We start from the raw sequence: 15,070 nt of genomic DNA, 5'->3' as shown, positions 1-15,070 counted from the left end.
GGAGCTAAGTTCGGAGATTGCTGAATACTACAGAAAACTCCTTACTAGCAGTGGAGATGGGGACTTATCTGAGATACTAGAAGGTATATCAAACAATATCACCGTGGAAATGAATGAAAACCTCATAAAACTTGTGGAGGAAGTGGAGATTAAATCTGCTTTATTCTCCATGAGCCCTGATAAGGCCCCTGGGGCTGATGGGATGTCGCCAATTTTCTTCCAAAAATTCTGGAACATCGTTAAGAATGATGTGGTCAAGGCAGTCCAATCTTTTTTTCATAGTGGCCACCTTCTTAAAAATGTCAATCACACAGTGATCACCCTTATTCCTAAGGTTCTAAATCCTACTTCTCTGAAACTCTATAGGCCCATAAGTCTTTGTAACACTATGTACAAAATCATTGCTAAGATCTTAGCGAATAGGCTTAAAAATGTCTTGCACTGTTGCATTTGCAAAAATCAATCCGCATTCATCCCTGGTAGGCAAATTTTGGATAACATCATGCTTTCTCATGAATATTTGCACTACATCAAAAACAAAAGGCAAGGTAAGGATGGGTTCATGGCCGTGAAGCTGGACATGTCCAAGGCATACGACAGAGTTGAATGGAGCTTCTTGGATGTGATGATGGCAAAAATGGGATTCCACTACAAATGGAGAAAATGGATCATGGAATGCTTAAGAACAGTAACATACTCTTTCTCTATAAATGGAGAAGTAAAAGAATATGTCACTCCAGGAAGAGGCATTAGACAAGGGGATCCCCTATCCCCCTATCTATTCCTCCTTTGTTCAGAAGGTTTCTCAAATCTCCTCAGACGAGCAGCAGAGAGTAAGAAGATGTCAGGGATGAGAATTTGTAGGCGGGGACCAAGCATTACGCACTTATTCTTTGCAGATGATTCACTAATCTTCTGCAAAGCAAATCAGCAACAAGCAACAGAACTTATGAGGGTGCTGAAAGTGTATGCCACTGGATCTGGTCAACTGATAAATCTCGACAAGTCCTCCATCCTGTTCAGCAAAAATGTGAGTGCAGGAAAGAAGCAAGAGATCTGCCAGATCATGGGGAACATGCAACAGGTCAGTCAAGACAAGTACCTGGGCCTGCCAATGGTGGTCACAAGAACAAAGGAACAGATATTTGGCTTCATACGAACTAACATACAGCAAAGGCTCCTCAAGTGGAAGAACAGACTTCTTAGTGCAGCTGGAAAGGAGATAATGCTCAAGTCGGTGTCCATGGCTATGCCCACATATACCATGTCGTGTTTCAAAGTTCCAAAAAGATTGTGCAAAGATATCAGCTCCATTATGTCTAACTACTGGTGGGGTGAAGTAAATGGTAAGAATAAGGTTCACTGGTGCTCTTGGAAGAAACTCACTCAAGTCAAGGAAAAGGGCGGATTGGGTTTCAAGGAGCTGGAAGCTTTCAATACTGCTTTGCTAGGCAAACAGGTGTGGAGGATACTTACACAACCAAATCTCCTAGTCAGCCAAGTACTAAAGGCCAAATACTTCCCCATGAGCTCCATATTCAAGTGCAAAGTTCCAAACAATGCATCATGGATGTGGAAGGGACTGATGGAAACAAGGGAATTAGTGGAACAAGGAGTTAGAAGGAGAATAGGCAATGGAAGGAGTACACAAATCTGGAATGACAAATGGATCCCAGACGCAGCCAATGGGAGGGTGACAACCAAGAGACAATTGAACAGCAGCCTTTACAAGGTGGAAGATCTGATAACTCAGAAAAGATGGAATAGGAACTTGGTATTCCAGATTTTTAATAAAGTGGATGCAGAACGAATCCTGGGCATTCCAATTAGTTTATTAGGAAGAGAGGACAGTTACTTCTGGATGCATGGTGCTGATGGCAAGTACTCTGTCTCTTCTGGGTACAAGGCATTGATATCCAGTAGAGCAAGGCCACAAAAAGAAAGTCAGGAGGAGGTGTCCACGAGCTGGGAACAACAAAATAATAAGATGTGGAGAGTAATGTGGAGGCTCAAAATTAAACACAAGCTAAAGATATTCCTGTGGAAATGCCTGAATAATGCATTGCCAGTGAGAGAGATCATCTATGGAAGAACCAAAGTAGGTGATCCCATTTGCAGAAGGTGTGGGGAAGGAAGGGAGACAGTAGAGCATACGCTACTGAATTGCAGAGAAGCTAAACAAATTTGGCAGTTTGCACCTATACATTGGGAAGGCATGCAAGAATATCATGGATGTTTCAAAAGATGGTGGACATCAATCATTGAGGCAAGGCATAGAACATCAGGATCACAACATCTGGCCCTCACTGCCAACATTCTGTGGCAGATATGGAAGGACAGAAATGATTTGGAATTCAAGGGGGAATATCATCAGCCGTGGAGGACAATTAAGAAGGCTCAGGAGGAATGGCTAGAATTTGAAGAAGCAACGAACAAGGAAACTAGGATGAGCACAGGAGGAACATCACTTGACAACCATGAGGACCAGCAATTAGAGCCGGAAGGAGGAACAGTGATCATGAGAGTTGCGGCAACAAGATACACAGACAAACCTGTCTTAGGCATTGGACTCACTTTAGCTGAGGGAAACCAAGAGCCAAAGATAGGATGGGCATTAAAAGAAAGAAGCTCAGGGGTGCAGCTAGTGGATGAAGCAGTAGCACTAAAACTGGCTATGTGCAAAGCAACCATCTTGCAACAAAGGAAGGTACAATTCCAGGTACTGAACAAGCAACTCCTCAATCACATACGAACTCAAAAGGCACGTGATATTAGAGTAGCTACTCTGGTGGAGGATATTGTACAAATGAAAGGGCTGTTCCATATGTGCTCCTTTTGTCTAGTTAATAGTGGTAACAATCATCTAAGTTCTAAGATTAGTCTATATGCCTTAGGCATCACAATTGATGAGGAACTTTTGTTTCCTCAGTGTTAAACACACTGTGTGTAAAGTTATCTCGAGCCTTTGCTCGCACTTGTACATGTTTTGGAAGTAATATAATCAAGTATCGTTTCGGAAAAAAAAAAAAAAGAAGGGGTATTTTAAGGATTTTGATGTTGGGGCTGTGACCAAAAAGAGTAAATCGATGAAAAAATTCAATTCTAAACCTAGAGTTCTTTCAAGAAAGAGAGATCTACTCAATTTTCCCAAATACGCGTACAAAAAGCACTGCAATTAAATGAATCCGAGAAGGAATTGGGACAAAGCATGCTCAAGCTTAGCTAGCAATCGAGTTTCTAACACTGTCGTATGCTCCAATGGATGTTCAATGTCCTTCCCAAGATGGATTTGATGAAAGATTTTGTTGGTAACTGTGTAGATATATCAGATAATATACTGGTTGTTCTTGAAGGTTGCGTCTATGGTGGAAAGCTGAGTCAGCTTTGTACCGTAGGCAGAACAAATGGAATCAGGACAGCACATGAGCATGGGCCAGGCAAAGGACAGCGACCGTGAAATAGCTACCGAAACCGGGCAGAAGGAGTTGTAAAGATGGGACCCACTTTAGTATATGAACTGTATTATTGTAAATAAACATGCACCCGCACAAGTTGTGGGCATGTTTTATGAATCCCAAAACAAACTATGGTTACCTGATGATGATTAACATCAGGTAAGCATTTATAGTTTAAGATTGGAGTACACATGGCTTAATTAGATGATTTATTAGAAACATAATTAGCACAGTGCTTCAAGAAATTAGAATCGTGACATAATTGACCCAGTAGATTTTAATTTAAATTTAGAAATTAGATAAATAATCTTATATGTAACATGGTGACTTTTAAATTAATATCGAATTTGTAGATGGTAATCATAAACTTAATTAACATAGCACTTCAAGAAACTAGAATTGAGATTGTAGATAAAATAATCATAAATTTTAGAAGAAAATACTCTTCTCTTTGAATAATAAAAAATTTAGAGTGGCAAGTATTAATCTCTTTTTCTTGGTAATCTTATTAATATTGAAAAATATATATATATATATATATAGAGAGAGAGAGAGAGAGAGAGAGAGAGACCTAGAATGTGTCTTATGCACTAATATAATATTAAGTACCAATCATTCATTGACTTTTCTTTCTCTTTACTTACAATTGATCATTAATTCATTTTGCATACTCTCAAAACATTAAGTTTAAAAAAATTACTCATGGTTTGGGGATTGCATCACATATTTCATGAATTTTCACAACAAAATGATCTACACAAATTATGGCATGCATCTAGGTAGTTAGTGTATACATTATCAATTTATTTTAGATTAATCTTTTTGTATACCATCCATCCAATATTTGGATTTTCCGATTTCAATTTCGTTTTATAATATATATTAATATTTATTTATTTATTTATAGATATAATAATATTTTTTATTTCAATTTCATTTTATAATATGTATATTTATGTATATTTATATATATAATAATATATTTATAATATATGCAATATAAAATTTATATTATATAACAACACATCTAACAAAAAAGAAAAAAAAGGTTTCCGAATTCGGTGAATTAAAAATTTACCAAATTCCGAATCGAATTTGGAATCGAAATCGAAATCGGAATTGGTGAATTCGAAATTGAAATCGATCGGTAATTCCTATGCCAAAATTCCAAAAAATTTCGAATTCAAACTTCTGAATTACCAAATTCGAATTCGATGCACACCCCTACCAAGAAACTAGAATTGAGATTATAGATAAAAAAATTCATAAACATAAATCACATAATACAAAAGTTTCAAAGATTGAACGTTTGAACTATTGAAATAACTAGATAGTTACCAACTTAAGTTCTAACTCTGCAACTAGTTGTACTGGACATGACAAACTATAAATCACAAAATTGACTAGTAAAATAGTGTCAAAATTTGAGAATTTTTAAATATTAACATTATCTAATGATAAGGATAACCAATTATAGTAAAATCAAAATTTACTCTTAAAAGTAAGTACTGAATTAAAAGATTTTGTTGTGATAAGGATTATCTAATGAGAGCAAATCCATTGAAACAAACAAACAATGACATCTATATAAATGTCAATTACAATCTCGTATTCAAATTAATATACATATCCAAACAATGCACTTGACGATAAAATAAAGAGGTGAGATCCAACACATTATTTAAAACACCAACATTGTTTAGAGTAGTTACAGTAGTTATATTGGCAAAATGTGATTAAGTAGTCAGAGTAAAAATTAGTTTTTCTTTAAGGATAAAATAGAAAGTTTGAAAAATGACATAAAAATGTTTACACTAACTGCGATCTCTCTAACTTTATATGTTGAATAGATAGTAGCTTTTTAATTAGAATCAAAATTATAGATGATTTATTAGAAACATAATTAACACAATACTTCAAGTAACTATAATCGTGACATAATTAACCTAGAAGATTTTAATTTAAATTTAGAAATTAGATAAGTAATCTTATATGTAACATGGTGACTTTTAAATTAATATCGAATTTGTAGATGAGTAATCATAAACTTAATTAACATAGTACTTCAAGAAACTAGAATTGAGCTTGTAGATAAAATAATCATAAATTTTAGAAGAAAATACTCTTCTCTTTGAATAATAAAAAATTTAGAGTAGCAAGTATTAATCTCTTTTCCTTGGTAATCTTATTAATATTGAAAATATATATATATATATATAAAGATTAGAATGGAGAGAGAGAGACACAGAGAGAGAGAGAGAGACCTAGAATGTGTCTTTTGCGCTAATATAATATTAAGTATCAATCATTCATTGACTTTTCTTTTTCTTTACTTACAATTGATCATTAATTCATTTTGCATACTCTCAAAACATTAAACTCGTGGTTTGGGATTGCATCGTATATTTCATGAATTTTCACAAAAAAAATGATCTACACAAATTATGGCATGCATCTAGGTATTTAGTGTATACACTATCAATTTAATTTAGATTAATATTTTTTTATACCATCCATCCAATATTTGGGAGCATCACTAAGTGTTGTTAATACACATTTTTCATCTATTAAATTCCTTTTGTGTCTTACTATTAAGAGTATTTAATATTTCCTCACATATATAAAAGTTACGGTTTCTTGAGTAGTTTTGTTAATTAATTATTTACCAATTACTCACCCTCCTTTCTGTGCCTTTCTTTTGTTTTTAAGCACTTCATTTGTAAATTTTCAGTTAATGTTAGTAATTACCAAATAAGTAAATACCGTACAAAAATCACCATATCATAAAAATTCTTTTACAAATTAAATTTCAAATTGAAAAACCAATTTTCATGAAAAAATACATTTTTAAATGACCATAAAATTAATTATTTCTACATACATAGGGAAACTTAATGCAACAGTGGTAGAATTTAAGTGATTCTTTGACTTTGTTCTTTTATTTATTTATTTATTTATTGCTTAAGTTTATCAATTATTGATCCATTTTTCACTCTCTTCTAATATTAAGTTTTAAAAAATTAGCATCTACACCAACCAATTTATATCAATGTTGCTGTCCACTGCTTCAGGTAATATAAACTTTGCCGGTTACCTTTGGGACCCAAACAAATAGACAAAGATGCCTATGCTGAGTTGTCATCTTAGCAATAGTTCTGCCTACGGTGCATAGTTGATCCGACTTTCCACCATAGAAGCAACCGTTGTTGAAAATAAAAAGTTTGATTCTGCTTTCTGGGGTCTGAAAGTAAAGCTGATAGAAGTCACGGCAAAAGTATTGAAAGTAGTCGGATATGGAAACGTGATTCTTCTTGCACAATGCCGAGTATATTTGCTAAAGACACGGCTTCCATACACACGGAAGATAAAGCCCCTTTTAGATTCCATGGCCGACAAGGAGACCGAGTTCCCATTCAAGTTGGATGAACATCTTTGCCAGAGCATTGAGAGAGCCATGGTCTCATTGATTTTGGCATTGCCATCAAGTGATCAAGCCGACATCCTTGTGAACTGGATGAGCTCTGTGCAGTTAAGGTATCCTAATCTGAGCGAGGCTTTTGAGGTCTGGTGTTGTCGAACCAAGTCAGCAAAGAGAAGATTGGTGGAGGGCTTAAACAATGTTGGTAACACCGCTGTCTGCCTCTAACTCATCTAAGCGTATTTTTTGTTGCATGATTAAATTTTGACGGAGGTGGAAAAGAAGCCTCCACTTTATGTATTTTTTGGTTGATGTATGGTTTCAGAGATGGTTTTTTTTTTTTGGGGGGGGGGGGGGCTTCATTTCTTACTTTTTGGAAAAATTCTAGTGGTAAGTTTTGATACAACAAATTCGTTTTAGTGATAAGTATTCTCAAAAAGACATATCTGTTGGTTAATTTGATATAATTTTTGTTATAATCCCAGCATCGAAGTCTCTAAAATGCTCGATTATGAGCCTGATGAAAATTATACGGTGGCATTGCCACTGAGTTCCTTGATTGGAACAGAAATATAAGTTTAAAGATTAAATTGGCTACAAATAATATATAGGGACTAAATCGATGAAAAAAAAGTTTAGAAACTAAATTGGCCATTTTTCCAAAAGTTTTTTGGTATCATTTCTTAACATTTAGTGTAGTAATCTTCAAGCCCAAGTAAAAGTTCCGATAAACACAAATGCAATGACAATTAAAATTCGTTACAGAATCCGTCAAAATATAAAACCTTGTGTTATGCCTTGGTGTGTAATTGACTAAAAAACACCTAAAATCCTCATTTATATAGCTAAATTCATTCACATGCTCAAACAAAGATTTACCAGTTGTGGTACGGAATCTCGTATTGCTGTTGTTATTTTGAATACATAATGTACGTATTTCTTCTATTTTTATCACTTAAAAGTTTACTTGCAATATTAGAATAATATTATAATGCGCATAATTAATGAGCATTAAAGAATCTTAAAATTATAATTTGTAGACTGAATCTTTTTATTCGTTTTGGAAGATGACCTTTAATTCTTGACCTAAAACTTTCATCTATCCTGTACGACGGGTGGAAGGGAGGGTAAGACGCAACCGGATTGGACTTGGGTCATCGTACTCATTTCAACATGAAGGTACTCGACACATCTTGATGTCAAAGTCAAACGAGTACAGCAGTCCTGTGAGTTAACATTGAAGAGGAAATTGGCATATGGGCTCCAAAATTTAATGAGTGTAAGGCGGCTCATTACTATTGATGGCGTGCAACGGTGATGGAGGATCATATGCAGTTGTCTAGCAATTAAGGGCAGAAGTTATTAGTTGCCTCCCGATTAAATTGATGCTCTCCAGAAAGGGGAAAAAGAAAAGAACTCATGACATTTTAGGGGCTGGTGAAAAAAATGCTAATTAGCAAGTGGAAAAAATTTATAGGCATGTTTGGATAGCTAAGTTTTTTTAAATAATATTTCGCTTATATTATAAACACATTTTTAGCTCATGTTTTTATATTTTTAACCACATTTTTAATTTACATGCATTATATCACAAAAAAAAAAATGCTACGGCAATTATTTCAAATAATACAACATTTATTTGGACAGAATCCTCGTACTCAACTCTACCTGCTCATACCTCTGTGAGCCTAGTAAAATACCCGGACCTTAAATAATCTTCAATTCCAGCAAAAATCAATGATTGGTCAAACCAGAATAGCATCCTTAAACTTACCAGCAAATTAATGCAGTTCCCGATTTAATAATTTCACCTGGCATTAAAATTTTATAGTCCTTGCACGCTGAAAAATGTATATATGATGGACACACCAACACAAAAAAAAATAGATTCAAACAAGAAAAGTGCTATTTCACGGCTTGTATGGTGACGTGTATACATAAATCTACTTGACTTGCAACCAAGCAAATGATCGATAGAACACTTGCCCTAAAAAATTAAGTGATGGAATTGACGTCTCACAAAATCTAATCTAATCTTGAAGCAAAAGCCCTGAACTTGTGGATGCAAGAGCACAGATTGTATTCATCGGAGGAGTAGAAAATGGTCCTTGAAGTAGGCCCCCGGCTATCAGTTGGTAGGCAGCTTCCGTCAAGTGCAAACCATCCCAGCAAACGTACAAAGACGGGTCGTCACAGCTAGTTGCTGGTGGGTAGCCACATTCCACGGAGGAATTATAATTGTAGGGGCCTCCGCCACCGCAGCAAGCCTTTAGAGCTCCTCCTCTAAAGCCTGTTAAGTAACAACTTAACGTTTGAGATATCAATAATATATGTTCCAATTTTGGGATTATAAAAGCAAGAGAGCAAATTTATATTGTGAGCTTTCTTTATGATAATTTTTTTTTGGGGGGAAAAAAAGGAAATGGTTTATCAGAATTAGCGGAACTGACATTTTATACTATTTTACGGTCCAGATTAGATTGAAAAGAAAACCAGAAAAAGAGTAAAAAAAAAAAGTAAAATTGCACCTTTGATTCTTTATATTATTGGCAAACTCCATTGACTACATTTAGTTACCCTACATTATCACTAAATTTTGCAGTAATTAATCCAAATTGTAGGGCCAAGGCGGCTTAATTTTGTCGTCCTTCGTTCTTCATCATTATATAATATGATAGGAGACCAGCATCGGGTAGGAAGGAAAAAAAAAAAAAAAGAGTCCAACGCAAAAGTAAAATGTAAATCAAGTTGAAAAAAAAAAAGAGAAATACCATATTTGTTTGGGGAACGATATAATCTCATTGCAGCATTGTAGTAATCGGCATAGATAATGGTGGCATGAGGATGAAGTTTTCTGATGCGATTAAGTTCTTTCTGCAGCAATCTGTTATGGTACTTTGAAAAATCATTTAACCAGTTTATGCAACCAGTAGCCTTGTCATAGTCTTGCTGGTTGGAACCTTGAAAATAGGTCAGATAGACAGCTGAGCAGCCGATTGGAAAGTTCCCGGGAACAATCAATGTCACAGCTCCAAGCTTAATCACTTCCTGCATTATTACCATGGAATTGTACATTTACCAACTTCTGCAACAAGAATATAGGAGCTACTACTCCCAAGCTATGTTTTCAGAACCGGACCAGGTATCGACTCGCTCAAGCTCAAGGATCAGGGGTCAATGGGTTCAACCGAGTTCGATAGGGGTTAAACCGGATGACGTCATAAATAATATTTATTTAAAAATTAAAATATTATATGTAAAATATCTAATAACATGTTTATATTAATAAAGGTATAATCATATATATTTGATGTTTTAAATATATTTAACAAGAAAATACAAAGAAATTAGAACAATCAAGTAACAATTTATATTATTTAATGGGCATTAACAAGTTTAGCATTAAAATTATGGACTTAATTGAAAAATAATACCAAACTTTAAGAAAATATTGATAAAGTATGAAATATTTGAGGTATATTAATAATTTTTAACAATTTGGGGTCAAAACATAATATTGAAAAAGTTTGAGTTTTTTTTTTTTGGAAAAACTATTTAAACCGAAAAATCCAGTTTTTTCCGATCAAATCCGGTTTTTGACCGAATTTGACCGGATTTTTACTTACCCGATTTTGAAGCATGACTCGGATCGAACATTTGACCTATTCTCGATTTGACCGACCGGTCCGGTCTGAGTCTGAAAACACAGCTCCCAAGTCCCAACAATGGATGGATGAATTTAAGAAAATTGTCACTGTAGTAATTATTTTTGTTTTTTTTTTGAATACATGTGATGTAATCTTCAAGAATTACAGTCTAATTAGTTATTGTGATTCTGCCGGGTTTTAGCCAAAAAAAAAAAAAAAAAAAAAGAAGAAGAAAGGGACTACTGGACTAGTTGTTAAAACAATTTCAGGTTGTTATTTACCTCGATAGCTGAACTGATCTCGCTAACAACAGCAGGAACAAATGATTTGATCTGATCTATTTTTATTCCTTGAACAAGTGCATGGTTGTAATCATTTCCTCCAATCTCTCCCATAAGAACAAGCGAGGTTCGAAGAAATTCCCTGCAATCTGTTCATGATGTACACATTTGAATTAGAATCCTATATGTTGTTGCTACTATCTTTTTCTTTCTTTCTTTCTTTTGGGATAATAATCATACAGGTTGAATTACCAAAGATGCATAATTCACATAAAGTTGGTTTTCTCATCATTTTCTGGATAATGCAATTTCAGATTAATCAAATCTAAGATCAACACGTCTACATATAATTGTCTACATGTTCAAAAACTTTCTTGGCTTGATTGTCCTTTCTCGATGTCATGAAGGAAAGCTTTGTCTAATTACGTGAAGACAGCATTTGAAAATTTGCAAAAAAAAAAAAAAATCAATTTCTTTAGGCCAACCAATGACTCATCACTATGTGATCCTATTGTGGCCTGCAGATACTGACTACCGGTCGCTTTTGAAATTAATCATCTGATTAAATACTAAAGTGATCACTAATCAGGTCTAAATCTTCAAAAAGGTCATCATCCCGTGAGAAATCAGCTTGAATACTTTTTTTTTTTTTTCTCGATATTGTGCCCCGCCTACAAAGCTGGTACAAGTGTCAATGCAATTTGGAGGTATTTAGGTATGCAATTTGTCATATAATAGGCTACCTACTAATTTTTCATATCCAAAACTTATGATATACTGAGGATGAATGGATCAAGTTTTCTTCTTTTAACTTTTTTTTTTATATAAGCAAAAGGTACCTTTTATTTATAATCCTTTCTATCCTACCGTGTAATCCAACTCTCCCCTGAGTGAACCAAGATTAGAACACGAAATACCAATACTCAAAATTTTTTGAACATCTATTTTCATTTCTCCCCTCTTTTCTTCTTCATTCCTTGCAAAAGAAAGATGGTTATCAATTGAAAAGTATAACCAATTCAGTGTATTGAATTCAAATTAGCAAAGATTTCGAAGAGACATGCATGTTAAGAACCAATGGGATATAGAAACATGATGTGCCCTCTTTGCTCTTGAAAGAGACGGGCATTTACATGCTTCATCGCGTCTACTATTCCTAAACCTTCACTAAATATTCCATTTTTAGGGATTGAAAACTCCAAAAATTAAATAAAATACTCTTTTGTTTGCTCGTTTTAATAACATAACTTAAATGATAAAGAAGTAAAATGATAAGGACGTTTACCAAATGAAAAGTTGGTGGATGATCTTATCCAAACGTTGGGGGCAGGCCAACTGTGGTTGATAACCAAAGTGCTTGGCCGATTTTGACATTTTTGGCAAAATAATTAGTTAAGAACTTTGTGTGTTGGACAATTGGCACAGTCGCCATCATCACCTACCTCCTTTTGGCGTTGTCTTCCTAAACGTCTTACTATTGAAATGGATAAAATTTTCCTTAATCAGAAACGTTTTTATCTTTTAGTTTTACTTTTTCCTTTCCCAAAATCAGAAAAAGACAGGTAGACACCAACCGACGCCCGCAACAGAGCATCGGTTAAAAGTAGTTTGGGAAGAATGGATCAATAAAATAGCAAAATTCATGTTATGAAGGTCTAGCGGATTGGCGGTACGTTCCATTTTGAGACGGTCCACAGCACTCTCACCTACTACTACATGCCAACCCCATCATTTTCTTTGCAAAATAAGGCCTCGTCTGATGTATTTTTTTGAAAATTTATCTAAAATTTTATTGTAGTGTATCATAGAAGTTTGTAAAAAAAATTTTTCGATACTGCAAGTTTTTAAAACTAATTAATGTTTTAGGAGAATAATGAACAAATCAATAAATAAGTTATAAACAAGATAAGAAATTATCCTAAAATTTGTTTGGATTGTCAATTATTTCTCAAAAAAAATTTACGTTTTTTATGAACACATTTTTTTATCATTTTTTTATTTGACACATATCAGATCGTTACAGTATATTTTTTTACGAAAATTTCAAAAAATAGCAATCCAAACGCTTGTAAAATAGAAGAACCACAAATCAAAAGGGTTTTTGCTCTTTCTATTTTTTATTTAAATTGCCGACTACTTTTCGCTTTCCGGCGAGTTAGGTTTTTTTTTTTTGGAGGGTTATCCACATTCAACAACTTCATTCCTCTGACTCACCTGGTCACACTTGGACCAAAACCATTAAACTCTTACCAACCACAGCTAACCAGAATCTCAACTTCTACAGTTGGCTTAACTTTGTAAAGATCATCCCTTAGAATTGACTCCTGTATACCAAGTAAATTCTTGATCTAATTAATGACAAAACCAAACAAGTTGAATTATTAAACTATCAAACACACAAGAGTTTTTGATCTAAAAATTCTGCCCAACTAATTTACCTAGCATGTGAATGGGTCCATCTGTGACATTTTGTTATCAAACCTGCGTGCCAGTACACATATATTGTCGGACCCCAAAAGGGTTGAGTGAGGTAAAGGAAAATATACAATGCTTGTAAGGATTGAGCATTGCCCTATTCAGTCGGGATTCCTACTCAATTGTTGTCTAAATAATGATACTTAATTTAACGTTATAATATTGAAGTTAATTATTTACAAGTCCCATTACCGTGCTAGAATTGGGTAAGAAAAGTGTATCTTGGACTATATTTTCGTTTGGTGTTATTTGCCCATGGTTAGAGTCATTAACAACTTATAGGTTTGAGGAATAGCTTTTTAGATACACAAAAATCTAGGCATGTATTACTATTTTTAATCATATAAAGAAAAACATTGGAGTAAAAAAATAAGACAACTGTAAAAAATTTGGAGGCAAATATGGTTAATCATATCAATGCAAAGCTAAGGTGTCACATCCAAGCTGGCATTGAACAATTGCAAGAACTCAGAAGAGATTATTGACCCCCACTCAAACTAGTACAGAAGATTTGACTTATGATGAGATGGACGAATTGTAAAAATGTGTAAATATAACCACGTAAGGTTATAAATCAGCTCTAAATTTTCCACCAATAAATTTAAAATTAAATTATACTATGAAGATCAAAGGAATAGACAAGAAGGGAATGGAGCAAGACAAATTCCAAATGAACATGCAAATTAAACGAGTAAAAGGACGAGATTCATTTCAACTACCCAGTAAATAAAGAAGAAAGCACTTACCTGAAGAGTTGCTGCAGAAAGACGGCATCACATCTTTGAACCACCTTAACTGAGTTCCCAATGACACATTCGTCAGAGGATTACGTACTCCTCTTTCCCTGAAAAATGAACTGTCAAGTGCTGTAGCTCCTGCTACTGCAAAATTTACGCCTTGACGAAAATCCCTTCCCCTTGCATCTTCTCCGGCAAGATATGGTGGTATTAACGGAAGCCCAAAGCTCTCAGCTGCAATGCCAAAAGATATACATTTATAACAGATTAACATGAAGCCCTACATATGGATTTAAGGAATATTAAGGTTTGAGATGATCTCAGAATCGAATACTCGTTCTAAAACAAGAGAGAAAAATCTTCATATATCGCGACATGGAGCAACAAGAGTGCGTGATGCACTTATGTGTTACTGCTTACCAAAGAAATCAATGACAAGACGTCCATTCGAGAAGCGACCAGTAGGTCGGTGAAAGAAGCTTTCGCCGTATGGTGGTAGGGAAAAGTGGGGAGGATGATTGGAGGGGCAGAGGCGGAGTAAGTTGCCAGTATCAGCGATGGAATCACCAAAGCTGATGATGGATTTGTAGCATATTCCAGCTGATGCTCTTGTTGAAGTACATAATTTCAATAAAGTAAGTATGAATATTGCTAATGCAGGTGTTAGTAATTGGATAGAAGATGAGGCGGCCATATTTTACTAGTAACTATGGTGAAGGATCGAAGGTTAAAGAAGTTAAAGATTCTGCAATATGCTTTGCTTGTAATCAAGCCAAAGGCATAAAATGAGTTTTAGATGCTCCCTTGCTTTTCTTAATTGGCTTTAACGAGAAGCCTTTTATGTGGATTTGTTGGACCATCCACCAAGTTTTAAAAAAGGATAATAGGAATGTTACATATTATTACCCTTATTAGTCACTAGTTTGCTTATATCTATTGTTATTTTACCCCTTTATCTTTACATTTTATATATTTTCACTCTTGATGAGATGACTAGGTGCTTTGAGGAACGTTTAAAATTCTAAACAATACAAATTAAGTATTAAGAGAGTTTTAT

At 34.4% G+C, this 15,070-nt stretch overlaps 2 protein-coding genes across 2 annotated transcripts; one reads left to right on the top strand and one right to left on the bottom strand.

Moving 5' to 3' along the window:
• Positions 1 to 3,283: 3,283 nt before the first annotated feature.
• Positions 3,284 to 7,101, top strand: LOC113723927 (BTB/POZ domain-containing protein At3g05675-like). Its single transcript, XM_072076760.1, has 2 exons — positions 3,284 to 3,437; positions 6,650 to 7,101. Exons 1-2 carry the CDS (start codon positions 3,284 to 3,286, stop codon positions 7,099 to 7,101), a joined length of 606 nt encoding a protein of 201 aa, XP_071932861.1.
• Positions 7,102 to 8,757: 1,656 nt separating this feature from the next.
• On the bottom strand, positions 8,758 to 14,848 carry LOC113726132 (GDSL esterase/lipase At1g28580-like). The gene is made up of 5 exons (XM_027249675.2): positions 14,434 to 14,848; positions 14,023 to 14,247; positions 10,802 to 10,950; positions 9,645 to 9,921; positions 8,758 to 9,163 (listed from the first exon to the last, which is right to left on the bottom strand). The coding sequence occupies exons 1-5, from the start codon at positions 14,705 to 14,707 to the stop codon at positions 8,904 to 8,906; spliced, it is 1,185 nt and encodes a 394-aa protein (XP_027105476.1). The 5' UTR covers positions 14,708 to 14,848; the 3' UTR covers positions 8,758 to 8,903.
• Between the last annotated feature and the right edge of the window lie 222 nt (positions 14,849 to 15,070).

The sequence above is a fragment of the Coffea arabica genome, chromosome 2c (assembly GCF_036785885.1).
Source record: "Coffea arabica cultivar ET-39 chromosome 2c, Coffea Arabica ET-39 HiFi, whole genome shotgun sequence".
In the NCBI taxonomy this organism is placed as follows: Eukaryota; Viridiplantae; Streptophyta; class Magnoliopsida; order Gentianales; family Rubiaceae; genus Coffea; species Coffea arabica.
Note: the sequence above shows the minus strand (reverse complement) of the source record. Positions and strands in the feature narration are given on the sequence as shown.

Coding starts and splice junctions, on each gene's coding strand:
- LOC113723927 (XM_072076760.1), top strand. CDS start 3,284: ATGGATTTGATGAAAGATTTTGTTGGTAACTGTGTAGATATATCAGAT. Junction 3,438..6,649: donor AGCACATGAGCATGGGCCAG/GCAAAGGACAGC, acceptor TTTCCACCATAG/AAGCAACCGTTGTTGAAAAT.
- LOC113726132 (XM_027249675.2), bottom strand. CDS start 14,707: ATGGCCGCCTCATCTTCTATCCAATTACTAACACCTGCATTAGCAATA. Junction 9,922..10,801: donor AGATCAGTTCAGCTATCGAG/GTAAATAACAAC, acceptor GTAATAATGCAG/GAAGTGATTAAGCTTGGAGC. Junction 9,164..9,644: donor TCGTTCCCCAAACAAATATG/GTATTTCTCTTT, acceptor GTTACTTAACAG/GCTTTAGAGGAGGAGCTCTA.